General features: G+C 42.9%; 1 protein-coding gene across 1 annotated transcript; it reads left to right on the top strand.

Moving 5' to 3' along the window:
- The first annotated feature begins 5,465 nt into the window (after positions 1-5,465).
- Positions 5,466-17,042, top strand: Mrps22 (mitochondrial ribosomal protein S22). Its single transcript, XM_055629489.1, has 8 exons — positions 5,466-5,639; positions 7,812-7,975; positions 9,166-9,330; positions 10,933-11,076; positions 11,556-11,639; positions 12,985-13,130; positions 15,879-15,987; positions 16,844-17,042. The coding sequence occupies exons 1-8, from the start codon at positions 5,471-5,473 to the stop codon at positions 16,937-16,939; spliced, it is 1,077 nt and encodes a 358-aa protein (XP_055485464.1). The 5' UTR covers positions 5,466-5,470; the 3' UTR covers positions 16,940-17,042.
- The last annotated feature ends 184 nt before the right edge of the window (positions 17,043-17,226 follow it).

The following is a 17,226-nucleotide window of genomic DNA, read 5'->3' as shown; positions in this document are numbered from 1 at the left end:
TGTATGTATGTATGTATGTATGTATGTATGTATGTATGTATGTATGTAAGATTGGGTTGAAACTTACTCTCTGGAGTTTGCTACATCCACCCAATATATGAAAGTGTATGTATGTATGTATGTATGTATGTATGTATGTATGTATGTATGTGTGTGTGTATAAAGTAGAAGAAGCCTGTAAGAGAAGCTAAATGAAGAGAAGTTAAAGAGAAGAAGCTTGCTGGAACCTACCTGTTGGAGTCTGTCCTGCTTCATCATCAAGTGTAAGTGTGTGTGTGTGTGTGTGTGTGTGTGTGTGTGTGTGTGATTTTTTTCTCTCCTTTTTTCTTTTCTTTTTAGACACTTTGCCACTACCAGTGGAAAGCCAATGCTAGAGCCAAAGCCCTAGCCGACGCTCACCATAATCGGTGTAAGCCCACACCAGGAGCTACCAGCACTGGCTGATGCCAATAATTTAATTCTGGCCCCTCAGTTTGTCTCTATCAGTGGAGGCCATGGCCAGTAACCATCAGTTCCAGCCCTGGAAAATTATCCTCAGAAAAAGCCTGCTGGTTCACCAGCCAGGCAGCAGCCAGGGATCTACTTCCTGACTCAGTTTGTCCCCAGTTGAATAGAAAGTATGGTCTTTGATAGGAGGTAGAATAAATCCCATCCATTAAGATGAGAAGGAAAAAGGATGATGGTGATGTTGACAGCTGCTTGATGGCCACTGACACATGGGTCTGTAATCCCAGCTCCGGAGGCAAAGACGGGAGACAGAGACAGGAGGATCCCTAGAAATTTGTGGACCCGCTTGCCTCGTGTACACAGCAGAGAATATCAAGAGACTGTATTCCAAACAAGGTGGAAAGTGAAAAGTCACACCTGAGCTTGTCATCTGACCTCCTCATACACGCCATAACATGCATGCACCTGTAATCACACCCGAGGGCACACACACACACACACACACACACACACACACACACACACACACACCTACAGTCATTCACACATCACATACCCACCCCAAATGGCTACATACATGAACAATGCATGCTCAAGAGAGTCCCTTGAGCATGCACATATATACAATATACATATATACAATACATATATACAAATGTGCATACAGGCTTATATTCAGGACACCCTGAGAACATACTTCTTGCCCTTTTTGTTCTGGTTCCCCGTATGGAAGTCCTAAGACTAAAGTGAAATCATGTGCAGATCTCTGCTCTGGGAACTAGATAGAAGTCAAAGCCATCAAATGTATCAGTTTCCCATAAAAGAAATTGTCAATGGGCTTTTTAACCTTAAAAAAAACCCCAGATCCCAGTCCAAAGGACTTCCTGAGTCCAGATAGAATTGAAAAATAGCATCCTGACAGACCACCCGGTTCTGAGATGATGGGAATTACTTTCAACCCAGGCCAACATGTCCCTCAGACAAAATGTTCCACATACCAAACCCGACAACAGCCAGCTCTCTCGGGAACGGGGAGGGGAGGGGGCAAGCGCCATCTATTACAGATTAGATCCCTGACAGCTGTGACATACATGGGTGGTTATTCTAGGCTCGAATCACCTACGTTGGTTGGTAAGAAGGATCTGGTTTCCGTGGCTTTGACATTTATGCCCCAGCGCTATAGGGCATAGTGTGCGTCTGGCATCACGGACAGACGTAGCCTTGGCTGGCAAAAGTAAAATGTATTCTAGTGAATGCTGCCATAATTAACACAGTGCCTTGTGGAAAACCAGGGCTAAGCAGATAACGCCATGGGGACAAGAAGTGGCTCCACCGGCCCCACATTCTTAGACACTCTTCTCTGCTTCTCTCTCCCCAGAAGAGTCTGCATCATCTGTGTTCTCCGTCACCCCACGGAACACAGAAGGAAGAGGGGTTTCCCATAGCCAGGGTCTACAGATAGGATTGTGGAAGGCTTTCTGGAAGGGTGACACCTTTCCCCATCTATACCCAGACATCCTCTCTCTCTGCTTCTGAGATCTGCTCTATTCCCTTTCTCTGTAGACTGTATTTCGCTACCGATTCGTCGCTGAGCACATTGCTAGAAAAGGCAGAAATTCCCCAAGATCTATTTACTTCAAGTTTCTACTATCAACTATAGTTTCTGTGTCTCTTCATATGGATTATTGAGAGAAAATCTTCATGGTGCATGCTCAGTCGAGCTGACTAAAAAACATCCCTCTTTCTTACCCCCACCAAAGATAAGTACTTCCTAATCCCTGGAGTTTGTGCCTACTGTCTGAAAGTCGATCGTCTGCAGGAGTGACTAATTTAAAGATCTCAAAATGGAGAGATTATTTTGGATTATTACTATGGGACTGGAAGGTAATCGTATACATCCTTAGAGAGGGGCAAAGAGAAATTTACTGTTGATACAAACCAGAGAGGGGAAGCTGATGAAGCTGGAGGTAGAAACAGGAGTGGTACAGCCACAAGGCAAGAATACTTGCAGTCATGAATATCTGGGAGAGATGGGGACAGGTTCTACCACAAGTCCCCTGAAGGGAGCAGGGACCTGCTGATGCTTTGATTTCAGCCATTGGATACTAACATTGGACTTCTGACTCATAGAATTTTTTAGAGAATATATTTCTGCTATTCTAACCCACCAATGCCTACTAATCTCTTACAGTGCCACATGCAGTTAATACAGCAACTACTGGACTTGTTTCCTCTTGGACTAATGTCCATCTATTGTCTATTCATAGTGTCCCCAGGTGTGGTGGTTTGAATGAGAATGGTCCCCATAGGCTCATATGTTTGAATGCTTGGTACACAGTTAGTAGAATTGTTTGAAAAGGATTGGGAGGTATGGCCATGTTAGAGGAAGTATGTCACTGAGGACAGGCTTTGGACTAAAAGCCCTTGCCGAGTCCACACCTGGGTGTGTGTGTCTCTCTCTCTGCATGCTGCCTTTGGATCAGGATGTGAAGGACTCAGCTACTGCTCCATCACCAGACATGTCTGCTTCATGCCATAATGATCAAGGACTAACCCCTAAAACTGGAAGGAAGATCCTAACAAAACACTTCCACTTTCTAAGAGTTGCCTTGATCATGGTGCCTCTTCACAGCAAGAGAATGGTAACCAAGCCACTAGGATATAGAAAAGACAAGCCCTTTGGCCTTTCCTGTTATCAGTGGCCATGGAAAGGAAGCAGAGGGTTGATTCTCAGGAAAAAAAAAATGCTTGAGGGGGAGCCTCCTGCATACATTCAGTTTTAGTCCCACTCTCTTGATGCTTGCTACTACATAGATTCAAGAATATTGGCGGAGATCAGGACAGCTCCTACCTGAGTTACAGCCAAGACTAGGGCTTTCTTCCTTTCTATTCAAAAAGCAGAACCCTTAATGCTGTCAACTTCAAACAGGGGGCTGGAGAGATGGCTCAGGAACTGAGGGCATTCTTTGCACAAACATGAGGACCAGAGCTCAGATTTTTGAATTCATGGAACAAGGTGGTCATCCCATGCATGGCTCCCAGCATGGATGAAGGAGGGTGGAGACAGGAGGATCACCAAGGCTTGCTTCCAGAGTATCCAAGAAAGCATGAGCCCCAGATGTTTTAGAAAGAGACCCTGCTGTAAAATGTGTAGGCAGAGGGTAATAGAGAAGGGCATACAGACATGTGCATAAGCTCACATATACAAATAACTAAATACATAAATAATCTTTTAAAACTCTAACAGAAATACAGGTATTCATTTCTAAAAAAAGAAACTTTTATTTTGGAACAAAGATTAGGATTAGAGACTGGGACATAAATGCATAAACAGAGGATGATTTCTGATATGTTCAATTAACAAAGAAAAAGTGCGTTTTACTAAGACAATCTCAATCAGTTTGAAGTGAAGAGAGGTGGGGTTGGGGGGGGGGGGCTTTATTGCTTTAGAAAGCTGGCAGACAGCAGAAATGACTATGTAATGCCGGTATAATGGTCATAACAGTTCTGTTGCTTGTTAGTTACTAAGCAAAACTATTCTTAAAGACAGGGCAGCCTTTGTGAGGGTTCTGGTTTTGTGAAACAGCTCTTGGAGAAAGTATGCATGGCCATAGTGTTTCCTGTGGAGCCGAGATTCCTTTACAATGGGACAAGCCAGGAACGGCTCCACTCTGTATAAGGAATTCCCACAGTGGTGAGTGGGGAAGAAAAGAGGTGAGGTTAGAAGTTAAGACCCTCTATCCAGTTAGTTCAAACACACATTTATTCAATAACTTTCTTTTGCCAGGCCTTGGGCAAAGTGTAGACTGCACAATCTAGGGAAGGAAAAGACTTGCACTCCCTAGGCCCCTGGGAAAGAACATAGTGAAATCATCCTCTGGCCCATCCATCCATCCATCCATCCATCCATCCATCCATTCATCCATTCATTCTTCCATTCAAGAAATGTTTGCTCTGCACATAAGCTGACCTAGGTCAGGTAATACTATAATAAAACATATAAAGGCAGAAAAATAAGCAGATAATAAGCAAAATGATCAGAAATTATGGAAGGGAAGGAGAAAGGTATATGCCTGGTTATGATGGTTATGGACTCAGAATGAAGGGCCAACATTGGGGGTGTGTATGACAGCTGAATTTAAATCTGCAGGTGGGAGAAAAAGTCTAGGCACGCAATGCAAATTCATTATTTAGAACCATAGAACGAAAAAGGAAAAGGAGCATATAGCAAAAAACTAACTGTAGAAACAGTGAGAGGCTCAAACATCTATTTGTCAATAGCAGTTGGCGGGATTTTTGCATGTGTTGCTGGGATCTGAATCTGGGGTCTCATACATGCTGGACAAGTACTCTACTACTGAGCTACATCCCAAGCCCTTGTTTTTTAACGTATATATTCTTAACATTTCTCACGTATGCATGCATACATGTATGTATGTATGTATGTACGCATACATATGTGTGTATGTATGTACCGTTAATATGTCTCTTATACAAGTGAGAAAACTAAGACTACAAACAATACGTAAACGGCTGTTGAGACGGCTCAGCTGGTAAAGATAGCTGCTCCCAAGGCTGACCTGAGTTTCATCTCTGGGTCGAAGGAGAGAAGCGATTCTTCCAGGGCGTGCTCTGACCTCCACATACACGTTCACGCGCACGCGCACGCGCACACAAACAAAATTAATAAAAAGTTACTTAAAAATTTCAGTCCCCACATCTGAAATCAGAGGGCAGAAGACAGACTGCAGTGGGTTTGAGGTTAACCTGGGCTACATAATGACTTCTAGGCCAGCCTAGACTGCGGTGTGAGACTGTTTCAAAAAGGGCAGCGGGGCTGGGAAGACAGCTCTTTCACAGAGCGTTTGTCTTGCTTGCAGGAAGCCTCGAATTTTATGAGTTTTTAAAACGCTTCCGCAGCGCTTGTCCTCCGCCCAGACTACATTTCCCAGCATGCTGCACAAAGGGTCGCGAGCGGGAAGTTGATCTAGACGATTCCGGCGCGGGGGGGTGTCGGGTAATCATGGCTGCCGTCAGAACTCAGTTGTCGCTGTGGAGGTTCCAGGGCCCTCGGCGAGCCCAGCGGCTCTGTTCGCGGGCCGCGGGCCAGCGCCACCGCGATGCTCTGCTCGCGACGCGGCCCCAGACCTTCCAGGCGGGGCAGCTTTGCCGCTCGCTCAGTTCCGAGGCCGGTGAGTGACCACCAAAGCTCCGCTGAGCGTCTTGAGAGACCTAGAGCTTGCTCTAGCTGTTGAAAACTGCACGGGCATTGTCAGACTCAGTCGGCTTCCGCCTGTCCTTGCAGAGCTTATCTGAGCCCTCCTTGCAAAGTACTACTCTAGTCTGGCTCTTACTGTAAGACTGACGAGGGCTCATGAATGGAGAGGAGTGCCAAGATAGAGAATATTAATGTCTGTTTGTTTCTTGAGTTTGGCTTGGTGAGTAGACAAAACGAAAATGGGAAAAGAGACAGAATTATGCTTGCTTTGTACTGAGGTGCTTTTGTTATTCCAGGTTCAATATGCAGTTAGATACAAATTGAAGAGCATCAGAGTAAAAAAAAGAAAAAGAAAGCTAGAGTTGGGCAGGTGGGTGAGATTGCCCGAAGAGTGTAGTGCTGAGCGTGAGCACCTGTTATTACGGAGCTCGTGGTGACCGTGAGAATGTAAACAGGATTTTGGTCTTAAGAGAATGTTCTGGCTAGTTTTGTGTCAGCCTGACACAATCTAGAGTAATCAAAACGGGGAGAAACTCAATTGAAAAAAAAAATGCCTCTATAAGATCTAGCTGTAGAGCATTTTCTTAATTAGTGATTGATGAGGAGGGCCCAGTCTACTGTGGGTGCCATGCCTGGGCTGGTGGTCCTGGGTGCTGTAAGAAAGCAAGCAAACAGCACCTCTCCACGGCCTCAGCATCAGCTTCTGCTTCAATGATGGACTACAATGTGTAAGCCAAATACATCCTTTCCTCCCCAACTTGCTTTTGGTCATGGTGTTTCATGGAAGCAACAGGAACCCTAACTAGGACAGAGAATAATTCTCCTAGTGGGAAACCCAGTCAAACCAACGCTGAGTTTTAAAAGTGAGAGTCATCTTGATTGTGTTCTTAGAAGATTACTCTCAAGGAATCTCTTTGTAGAGATGGCTTGCAGTGAGGTCCGAGAAGAGTTGGGGAAGCCAAGGTAAGGGGTAAGAATGGCCTTGACCAGAGTAAATGACAGTGGGAAATAGATCTGGAGAGAGACTTATGGCAGTTAGCTAACTTTCTATATGCAGTGTTCTTTTTTGTAAAGAATGGGATAATTGTAATATTACTTTATAAGGTTGCTGTGAGAGTTAAATATGCTGGGTATGGTATGTATTTAACACAGTAAATATCTCCTGCATGTTAACAATGGTCATTCCTTTCATTTTTAACTGCTTTTCTGGCTGGGTGTGGTGGGTATTGAAGAAGTAAAAAATAATTTTAGGATTCTGAACTGAATGACTTGATGGATGGTGCTGGGATAGAGAATAGTAGGGAAAGCACTTAAAGAGACAAGAAAAAGTCGGGGAATTATGGTTTGGCAGTATTGAAGTACAGGTGAGGTGCCCATTGAGTAGTGGATGTAGGTGATCTTGGGATTTTAGAGTCTCTGGCGAATGGATGCAGTTAAAGCCGCAGAGAGCTAGGAAAGCACCCAGTGAGACTATGAATAGGGAGAAAAGGAAATAGTCCTTCTGCAAGAAACCAGCATCTATAGGACTAATGGCGAAGAGGAGCCTAGGAACAGACAGCCTTTACTTTTCCAGTAGAAAGACAACAATAAGTGAGTCCAAGGAAGAGGCACACTGTATAAGCCAGTGCTGGGCTTAGGTTGGAAGTGATTGAGGATCTAGAACCAAATGAACTTTGGTAATTTCCTCTTAGGTTTTTAAGAGCTAGGTTATCTTCAGGTTAGCATTGGTGCCTTCATTTATAAGATTGGGAGGGCAGGACCTGTTTTGTGGGTGTGCCATGTCTGGCTACTAGGGAGCTGATCTGAGTCCTGAAGCGTAGCTTACTGGCAGAGTTCTGTGTGCTAGGTCCAGGGTTCTGTTTCTACCATCACCAAAATAACAACTAAAAAGAGGAGGCAAGTCTGAAAGGTAACAGTCATTGCCAGCTTTATTTTTCATGTTGCTCACTGTAGTAGATCGTCGTCTTCAATGCATGTCATGGGGAATGTTTAGGAAAATTTAAGTACAAGTTGAATGAATGAAAAGATCCCACCATGTAATTCTGAAATGTATTCTGTACAGATGGGTTTTATTGTAATTTGCCCATTTAGAAGTCTTGGTTTGCCACTGTTGTCAGCTTCTTATTGCTGAAATCCATTTTATCAGAATCTGGTAGCTCAGAAGTCAAGAAACCTACATTTATGGATGAGGAAGTCCAGAGTATCCTCACCAAGATGACAGGCCTGGACTTGCAGAAGACTTTCCAGCCTGCTGTACAACCACTGAAGCCACCAACCTATAAGTTAATGACCCAGGCACAGTTGGAAGAGGTATGTGAACTTTGGAGTATTAGTAGAATACCTTTCTTTCAGGGTTAAGTAAGAGTTGCAGAATCCACAGCAGATGCTCAGTGCTTATGCCCCATAAGCATGAGTGAGGGGGTGAAGCAGCCACAGAATTGAGGAAAGAATTGTGAATAGGCAGGCAAAGAGGACCAGTGGTGTGATCATAATTGAGCAGACTGGGATCAAGTCTAGGTGTCCAGGCTGAACCTTCTCCCTGCTCCAAATCAGCCTGCTGATCTTTCATCTTGCCTGCTCCAGCTCCCTTCCTGGAGAATGTCTGCTGTAAACTGCCTTGGAGCTGAAGGTTTGGTGAAATCTACTGAGTGGTAGATTTCCAGGTAGCAGAGTCTGGAGTCCTCTGTGGGATATACTCTGTTGTTTGAGTATGTGAGACATTGACATGCTTATATCTGAGTCAGTTCACAGTAGCATATGAGAAGAGTGATACTTCCCCTTTCTCCTCCCCAAGGTCATCACTCTAAAAAATGTGGCACAAAGCAGTGCAGTCTGTGGTTGAGAGTGGAAGCTTTGCAGCTCAGCTCTGACAACAGTGCTGCAGCTGCCAGTACTTACCGTCTGTGTAACTCCTATTTTCAGTCAAATAGAGAGGATAATAACAGCACCCAGCTCTTGTAGGTTTGGGGCCTTGAACAACCCCAGGACATTTGATTTCTTTTGTTATATGTGTATGAGTGTTTTTCCTGTATGTATGTATGTGCACTACCTGCATGCTTGGTACCCATAGAAGTTAGAAGAGGGCACCGGATCCCTGGAACTGGAGATACAAGTGGTTGTGAGCCACCATGTAGGTGTTGGGAACTGAACCCAGGTCTTCTGAAGAGCAGCCAGTGCTCTTAACAGCTGAGCCATCTCTCCAGCCCCCATTTGCTGCCTGGCACATAGTGAACCCTGAATAAATGCAGGCGTTGCTGTGTTCCAAGACTCTCTTGAGCATGGCTCTGTCTCAGGACATTCCTTTGCTGCTTAGATAGTGGGTGAGTGGACAGTTGGTGTTCTTTGTCACACCACAGGAAAGGCCGGGCACTCAAGTCCAAGTTTGGCTTTCTGCTCATGGATTTATGGCTGCAGCTTCTTTTCTTTGATGAGTGTCTGCTTTTATCAGATGATTCTTTTGGACATTATGACTTTTCTTATGAGATACTTTATTTCTTTAGGCTACTAGACTGGCAGTTGAGGCAGCTAAAGTACGATTAAAGATGCCACCAGTTCTGGAAGAACGAAAGCCAATAAATGACGTATTAGCTGAGGATAAGATTTTGGAAGGAACAGAAACAAACAAATACGTGTTTACTGATATAACTTATCACATACCACATCGGGTGAGTATATGCTCGACTGCAAAATAAGCTTTGAAATACTACCTGGAGATGGAGGGATGATGTGGTACCCCCCTTTGAGGCTTCCAGAGCGGGGCGCCTCTTAAAGAGGCAAGAAATGCTAGCGGGGCCACTTTATGCTCTTATCATTTATTTACGCACTATGGACTTAGTGTATTTCAGAGCAATACCAGAGTTGTGTTGTTCTGGCTAGTTTTATGTCAGTTTGACAAAGCTAGAGTCATTTTGGAAGAGGGAGCTTAAATTGAGAAAATGTCCTCACCAGATTAGCCTGTTTAGCTCTGTACCCCATTCTTTAATTGAGTTACTTGGTTTGTTGGTGTTTAATTTCTTGAGTTTTTTATATTTTTTGGGTATTAGCACTCTGTCATATGTAGGGTTAGTGAAGATCTTTCTCCCTTCTGATTCTTCTTTCTTGAAGCAAAAGAGTATTTTTGGTTTTACAGAAGTTCACAGTTGAGAGGCTTGAATTTTTAAAAAAGATTTTGGAGTTTTACAGACACTTTGGATTTTTGAAGAGACTTATTTTTTTAAAGCATTGGAATTTATGAAGACTGGGACTTTTAAAGTTTGTGATGTGTCTCATGTTGTATTAATGTTAATATGATATCTTGGGGAAAGAAAGGAAAAGCTGTGCTTAATAAGTGATATGTTTGTGTGTCAGGTTGACAAGGGGTCAGTATGCTAGCTAGTTTTTGTGTCAACTTGTTGCAAACTAAAGTCACCTGAGAGGAGCCTCAGTTGAGAAGATGCCATAGTAAGATCAGACTGCAGGCCTGTAAGGCATTTTCTTAGTGATCAGTGGAGAAGGGCGCAGCCCATTGTGGGTGGTTCTGTCCCTGGGCTGGTGGTCCTGGGTTCTGTAAGCAGGCTGAGCAAGCCATGAGGAGCAAGCCAGCAAGCAGCACCTCTCCATGGTCTCTGCATCAGTTTCTGCTTCTAGGTTCCTACTATGCACGAGTTCCTGTCTTGTGTGGGTTCCTGTCCTGAATTCCTTCAGTAATGAACTATGATGTGAAAGTATAAGCAAAAGTAGCACTTTTCTTCCCAACTTGCTTTTGGTCATGGTGTTTCATCACAGTAATAGTAACCCTGACTAAGAAAGATGCTCAGAGAGGGGGTGGAGCCTTTTATGCCTGGTCTTAATATTTGTGTAGGTCTTATGCAGGTAACCATGGTTGTAATGAGTTCATGACTCCAACAGCCATGTCAAGTCCTTAAGGCAGCATTTCACAGCACTCCTTTCTGGCTCTTACATTCTTTCTGCCTCTCCTCAGACCTGTTCCCTGAGCCTTGAAGGGTTGTGGCATAGATGTCCCATTTAGAGTTGAGCAAGGTAGAGTGATTTTATTGTTTTCTTTCTTTTTGTTGCTATTTGTTTGTTTGTTTTTGAGACAGGGTCTGACTATATATCCCTAGCTGTCCTGGAACTCACTCTGTAGACCAGGCTGGCCTTAAACTCAGAGATTCATCTGCCTCTGCCTCCCAAGCGTCTCCAAGGTGATTCTGTAGTCTGCCAAAATCATAGTATTTGCTATCACAAGAGCTGAAAAAGAGTCTTAAAAACTTATCTTTGTGTTTCAGGAACGTTTTATTGTTGTTAGAGAACCAAGTGGCACACTACGCAAAGCTTCATGGGAAGAACGGGATAGGATGATACAAATTTATTTCCCAAAAGAAGGTCGTAGAGTTTTGCCGCCAGTAATTTTCAAAGACGAAAACCTTCAGGTATGTTGAGTTTCATTCCATGATGATCATCTGTAAAATAGTTGGGTTTGGTGCCACCAGCATTTCATCATGGTGAACATAACACTGATTTATCAGCAATTGACGGGGGTGGGGAGGGGAGTTTTCTCATAACAGTTAATTTAGCTGGGGTTTGAATCCAAGTATGATGTTTACAAAGTCTGCCATTTCAGTATGCTTTTTAATTTTTATTTATTTTGGCTTGTGAGTCAGGGTCTCACTAGGTAGCTTTGGTTGTCCAGGAACTCTGCAGACTAGGCTGGCCTCACACTCACAGAGATCTGCGTGCTTTTGTCCCTGACCAGATGCTGGGATTAAAGTCATACGCTACCACATCAAGCTCCCTATCTGCTTGATAGGCACATAGGCGGCTCATACGTTGGACAGGCCTGACAGGGTGTCAGGGCAGATGCTCAACTTTTATGTTCTGACCGGATTCCCACTTTGCTCTGTGGTTTTAGACCATGTACAGCCAAGACCGATATATTGATGTCCTCAATCTCTGTGTTGCCCAGTTTGAGCCAGATTCCACTGAGTATATCAAGGTGAGTGTATGTAATAGTTCCCAAAGTGTGCTTTAAATATGATTATGCAAAAGGTTCTTAATGTAACACTTGAATTCTGCTACAGGCTTTGATGCAGGTTATAGGACAGGGAATCACCTAGAAATTTATTGAGTGTAGTTACATGTTTTATGTGTTCAGCCCCCTTTAAGAATAAGGGAATTTAGGCTTGTAGAGTGAAGTAGTTTGCTCTGAGTTGCACTGCAGTTAAGTGGTAAGTTTACGACTCAGATCATGACAAAGCCTTTTCTCTTTTCCGTTAACCTTATAGGAACAGTTATCCATTAAAATTTGTTAACATGCAGGATGTGTCTTACAGCTTAGTAAGGATGTGTTCATTGTGCTTGTTCTTGTAGGCAGTGTTAGCATAGGTAGCGTAGGATTGAGTGAGCATCAAGACCTGCATTCCAGCAGTGATGTACTAGAATAAGACAGTATGCAGATAACTGTTGCCTCCAGCCTAAAATGTTAGGTGTTAAGAGTGCGCTTAGAAAAGACTTCATAGGGGGCTTGAAAGGGCTCTAGAAGGGCAAGGAACAGTATGAATGAATGATGGAGGTTTGGTGAAGTGTTTCAGAGAGGACAGGCTAAGCAGGTAGAAATAACCAAGTAAACTTAATGTGACCAAACATCTAGCTTGTTTGTATACACGGTGAGTATGCAGGGGGTGAGCTGTATCAGATGTGATGTCACTAGTAGGTGAGGAATACTGTCCTCATCAAGCAAGTTTAAAGCCTTTTGGACAGGGCTGGGAAGAGGGCCCGGTGTGTTAGTGTTTGCTGTATGAGGACCTGAGTTCAGATTCCCAGCATCCTTGCAAAAGCCAGGTGAGTTGGCACACATCTGTGTCCCCACTGTTAGTGGGGCAGACCAGAGGATTCGGGTGACCTTGTTGGGCTGTATACTCACAAGAAGGTGTACACATACAAGGCTGCCCCACTCTGTAGTAGGGAAGGCACAGATTTGCTGTTGTAGACAAATCCTCCTTTCCTGTGCAAGGGTTGTTTGGGTATTCTGCTTTGTTTGACACAAGGTCTCAGGAGCCTGGAACTGCTCAGTTGGCTAGGCTTGCTGGCCAGTGAGCTTCCAGGGATCCATCTCGCCATCACTGGGAATACAAGTGTGCCCACCCCACATGGTTTTTACATGGGTTCTGGGGATCATGCTCAGGTCCTGTGCTTTGAGGCAAGTGCTTTACTGAGGCTAGAGAGGCAGCTTGCAAGTAGACCTGGTTGTACTCTGCCTTGTGGCAGCATTCCTGCAGGTTGCTCTGAACCATGTGATGCTGCTCACTTCTTTTGATCTTCTATGCATTTTATCTGGATAGATTCATCATCAGACCTATGAAAATATAGACAGACATGGAAAGTATGATCTTTTACGTTCAACGAGACACTTTGGAGGAATGGCTTGGTACCTTGTAAATAAAAAAAAGATAGATGGTTTGCTCATCGATCAGATCCAGAGAGACTTGTAAGTATGATAATTGTTTATTGCCCAACAGTCAGTCAGTCTGTTTTTTTGCAGTGGGAGTGTATTGTCTAGTGATAAATGGAAATTTTCATTTCTTTCCATTTGAAATTTTTATTTTTTTAGCATAACTCAGTTCTAGGCTTTGCTTTTGTGTTACATAATCAGAGCTAGATTGTTAGAAAAAAATGTGACTTTGGATCTTTACAGTAGACTCAGGTTTTTTTTTTTCCAGCCTTGTCAGCATTCCTGAATATTGGTGGGTTTCCAGGCACTCAAGGATATTCCATAGAAATTGTAAAATAAATGTAAGATCTGATGGGCACTTATTTTCCAGTAGAACTATCCTACCCATAGAGCTTCCTGGTAAACATGTTTAACTTAGAAAAATAATTTTTTTGATGGCCTTTGCTTTTGAAAGGTTTCAGGGAAATTATTTTCAAAATGGTGTGAAAGAATGTTATATTCCCAAAGAATACAACAGAATGTGCTCCCAAGTTTCTAGCTGAAAATACCAATATAATTCATCATGCTGTGCTGTGAAGGTTTTACATCTTTACAAACGGAGGTCTGCCTGGGCATGGTGGCACCCGGGGTCAGAAGTGGGAGGGCATCTTAAGTTTAAGACCAGCTTGGTCTACTTAGGCAGGCCCTGTCTAAAAACAAAAAACTGATGGTTAGTACCTTTAGTTGGGCAAGTTTATTTGATGCTATTGTTTTTTTGAAGATTACCACCATTTTGTCAAAAACACTTTAAATATGTTGTGCAGTTAATAGACTACTGTATAAAATAGCTACACTAGTAAACTTAAAAGTTTGTATGACTTTATTGCAGTGGTTAGGAAAAAAAATTCAGTATTTCTGAGCTACGTATGTAGTATGCTATTTGATATAAAACTGAAAATAGCTTTGTACATGAGGTGAAAAACCCAAAAATCACAGGAAACAGTGTGGCTATTATGAGAATGCTGACTTTCCACAAAGTCCTTGCTGGGCTCTTAAGATTGACTAAGAAGAGGTGTCAGTAGTAATTCCATCCTCAGACTGTAGAAGTATCTTACTTGCAGTTTGAACCTTGCACACATAGGTTACACTCGTGTTGCTTAAGGTGCAGCATTGCTTCTCATCAGGACAGCTTTCCTAATGATTTCCTGGGTAGCTCGCTTCATCAGCATGTACGGTGTGACTCAGTTCAGAAGGCAGTAGTCCCTCATTCTGGCCTAGTTAGGGACAAACACAAGTGCCATGCCTTTCTGTTACATGACCCGTGCACTCTCTCGAGTTCCTCAAATGCAGACATCCTGAACTTATATAACGATAGCATGCCTCTGGATACGGAAGCTATGGGCTGTAGTAATATGTGATAGTCTCTTATTACTCCTTGTCATGTAAAAGTTACATCTGAAGTGGTTCATGCCTACCGGGAGAGCTTTTTACCTTCTAACAACCTGGGACAGTGAACTGACTGCAAAGCGCAGGCTGGACAGTAGAGGGTGCACTCTTTACTGAATAGAGACCAAATGGCATTCCAGTATTAGGATTCTGTAAACTTAGAGGAGTGTGAAGTAAGTTACTTTTGAAAGTAGTAACCTGCTCCTAATTTTACATGTGGGGTGGTGGTGAAGGTACATTTAAATTATTTAAATAAAGTGAGACAGACATAGGCATTAACTTCAGCATAAACCTACTGAAACCCTAAACATATTTCTGACACATAGAAACCCATAGTGCCAGCATGCCCAAGTTTTAAACGGAATTATTTTCATCTTTTATTGGGGAGAAACATTTTCTTGCTGCCTTTATTGGGTACTGGCCATTTCAACTTTTTGCCCCAGAAAAGCTTATACAGTATGAGCAGCTGTTTCCTTTTCATGAGACAGCCTTTTCAGTGAATGGGATGAGCCCAGAGCATTTCACTAGGTCATGTGGATTTAGGCATTCTATACTTACTTTCAGTGTCTCCCAGCTCAGGTGGAAAGTGGACATGGTCAGTGGTAGCTTTGGCCAGGAGATAAGTATACATAGCAAAGCTTCAGAATGTGAACACTTGGGGTTATTTTTATGTCATCCCCAACCCTCAGCTTTGAGGTGCAAGTGGTCAGAAGGTATGTAGTATGTGGGAAGCCTGTGACTTTGTTTTGGAGACAGGTAAAAGTTTCATGCACACCAGTAATCCCAGCACTTAGGGAGGTAAAGCCAGGTGGATCTCTGTGAGTTCAAGGCCAGCCTGACCTCCAAAGTGAGGTCAAGTCAAGGCTACACAGAGAAACCTTGTCTCAAAAAACCAAATGAATAAATAATCTCAAAAGTATAAAGCAGAATTTAATCCTGAATTGGAACCTATCTCATGGTGGCCAGCTGAGCTGGTTTGGAAATCTTCTGCCACTAGGAATTGTTTTTATGGAAAGGGATATTCATCTCCCAAAGAACATAGCCACATTTTCATAAAGAGGGCACTTCATGTATTGCCCGTTGTCTTACCTGCTTCATAGGTTAGAGGATAAGAGAACAGTTTCGTAGACTTGGTTCTTTCTTTACACTTTCATGTGGGTTCCAGGATGGAACTCGGGTTATCGAGCACTTTTACTTGCTGAGCCATCCCGCAGGCCCCTTCAAATGCTTTTGGAATTACAGAATACCCTCACCAGAGTTAAGTCTGAAATGTAATTTAGTTTGGAGTTGGCAAACACTCTTGTAGGATTGTGAAACTAATGGAAACACCTGGATAATGCTAAACCCTTTCACTCTCAGGATTGATGATGCCACCAGCCTGGTCCGGCTCTATCACATGCTCCATCCAGATGGCCAGTCAGCTCAAGAGGCCAAAGAGCAGGCTGCTGAGGGAGTAAATTTAATTAAGGTAGAGTCCTTTTTGTCAGTTTTATGGTGATGATTGAATTAGGGAAGATTCAGAAATGGGTCATATTTAATAACAGTTGTGAATATGGAATAGTTTAGGCCTCAAAAACATTAATGTGAACATAAACCCTGTTTTTCCTACTACCCGGACTTTGGGTATTGGGGAAATTGTGCCGTACCCAAGATGGTATGGCAGCTATAGTTGAGGTTCAGACAGTGGGAACAGCATGTTCTTTGGAGCAGTGGAAGGCCATGCTGCTCTGGAGGTGGTCAAGAAGCCTTGGTTAAATGATCATTTTGGAACTACACACCTCTCAGGCCACAGGCTCCCCAGATTTATCCTCCATGCTGGGTTCAGATGGTGTATTTACCCTGGGAGGGAAAGTCACTGAAATTTTCCATATGGGTTTGATGGGTGGTGCCCCTAAGAGGAGTACACACTGGTACTGACCCTTTCTGTGGGGAGAGCAAGCGGTAGCTTTTGTTGTTGTTGTTTGTTTTTAAGAGATGAACTCATGAAGTCATCAAAATATTTTTGATTAAAAGTCAACTTTGCTAGCTCTCTTAGGCTTTTCATTTTGATCTAGCAGGTACAATATCATGGTCTTAATCTTTACTGGAAGTGGATTAATAGAGATGAAAGCCATTCTGAGGTTTCGAATTAGTATTGCTGCAGCTGTTGGATGCTGTACTTCTGTCTGCATACACTTTTCTATTCAGGGAGATCACTGTGACACTAAAGACCTGGGCATTGCGTTCCTGCTGCAGAAATGTTAATAATGTCTTAAAGCTGACTTTGTCTTAGTGTCCTATGCTCTAGACTATAGAATTTATTTATTTATTTTTTATTTCAATAGGTCTTCGCAAAAACAGAAGCACAGAGAGGACCATATATAGAATTAGCACTTCAGACTTATCAAGAAATAGTTGTCAGCCATTCTGCAGCATCCTGAGAACAACAATTAAAAATGTATTTCATTTTCTTGTTAGTCATTCCATCATATAATACTAAGTTGAACATTTTAAAATCTAAGTATTAAAAGGTACTGATTTACATTTTCTATAGTCTTGTTTTCTGCTTTTTAAATTTTCAAATATTTGTTACCTTATTCAATTTCTAGGTGACATGGAGATGACTTAACGTTTATATTTGAGTGCCTGGTTATGAGTTATACATCTCTATTCACATTAATGCAGGTAAAAAAATAAAACCACTGCAACAATACCAAAATATCGACAG

The sequence above is a fragment of the Psammomys obesus genome, unplaced genomic scaffold (assembly GCF_907164565.1).
Source record: "Psammomys obesus unplaced genomic scaffold, mPsaObe1.curated_primary_1811, whole genome shotgun sequence".
Classification (NCBI taxonomy): Eukaryota; Metazoa; Chordata; class Mammalia; order Rodentia; family Muridae; genus Psammomys; species Psammomys obesus.
The sequence above is the reverse complement of the archived record's forward strand: the minus strand, read 5'-3'. Positions and strand labels throughout refer to the sequence as shown.

Coding starts and splice junctions, on each gene's coding strand:
- Mrps22 (XM_055629489.1), top strand. CDS start 5,471: ATGGCTGCCGTCAGAACTCAGTTGTCGCTGTGGAGGTTCCAGGGCCCT. Junction 11,640..12,984: donor ATTCCACTGAGTATATCAAG/GTGAGTGTATGT, acceptor TTATCTGGATAG/ATTCATCATCAGACCTATGA. Junction 15,988..16,843: donor AGGGAGTAAATTTAATTAAG/GTAGAGTCCTTT, acceptor TTATTTCAATAG/GTCTTCGCAAAAACAGAAGC.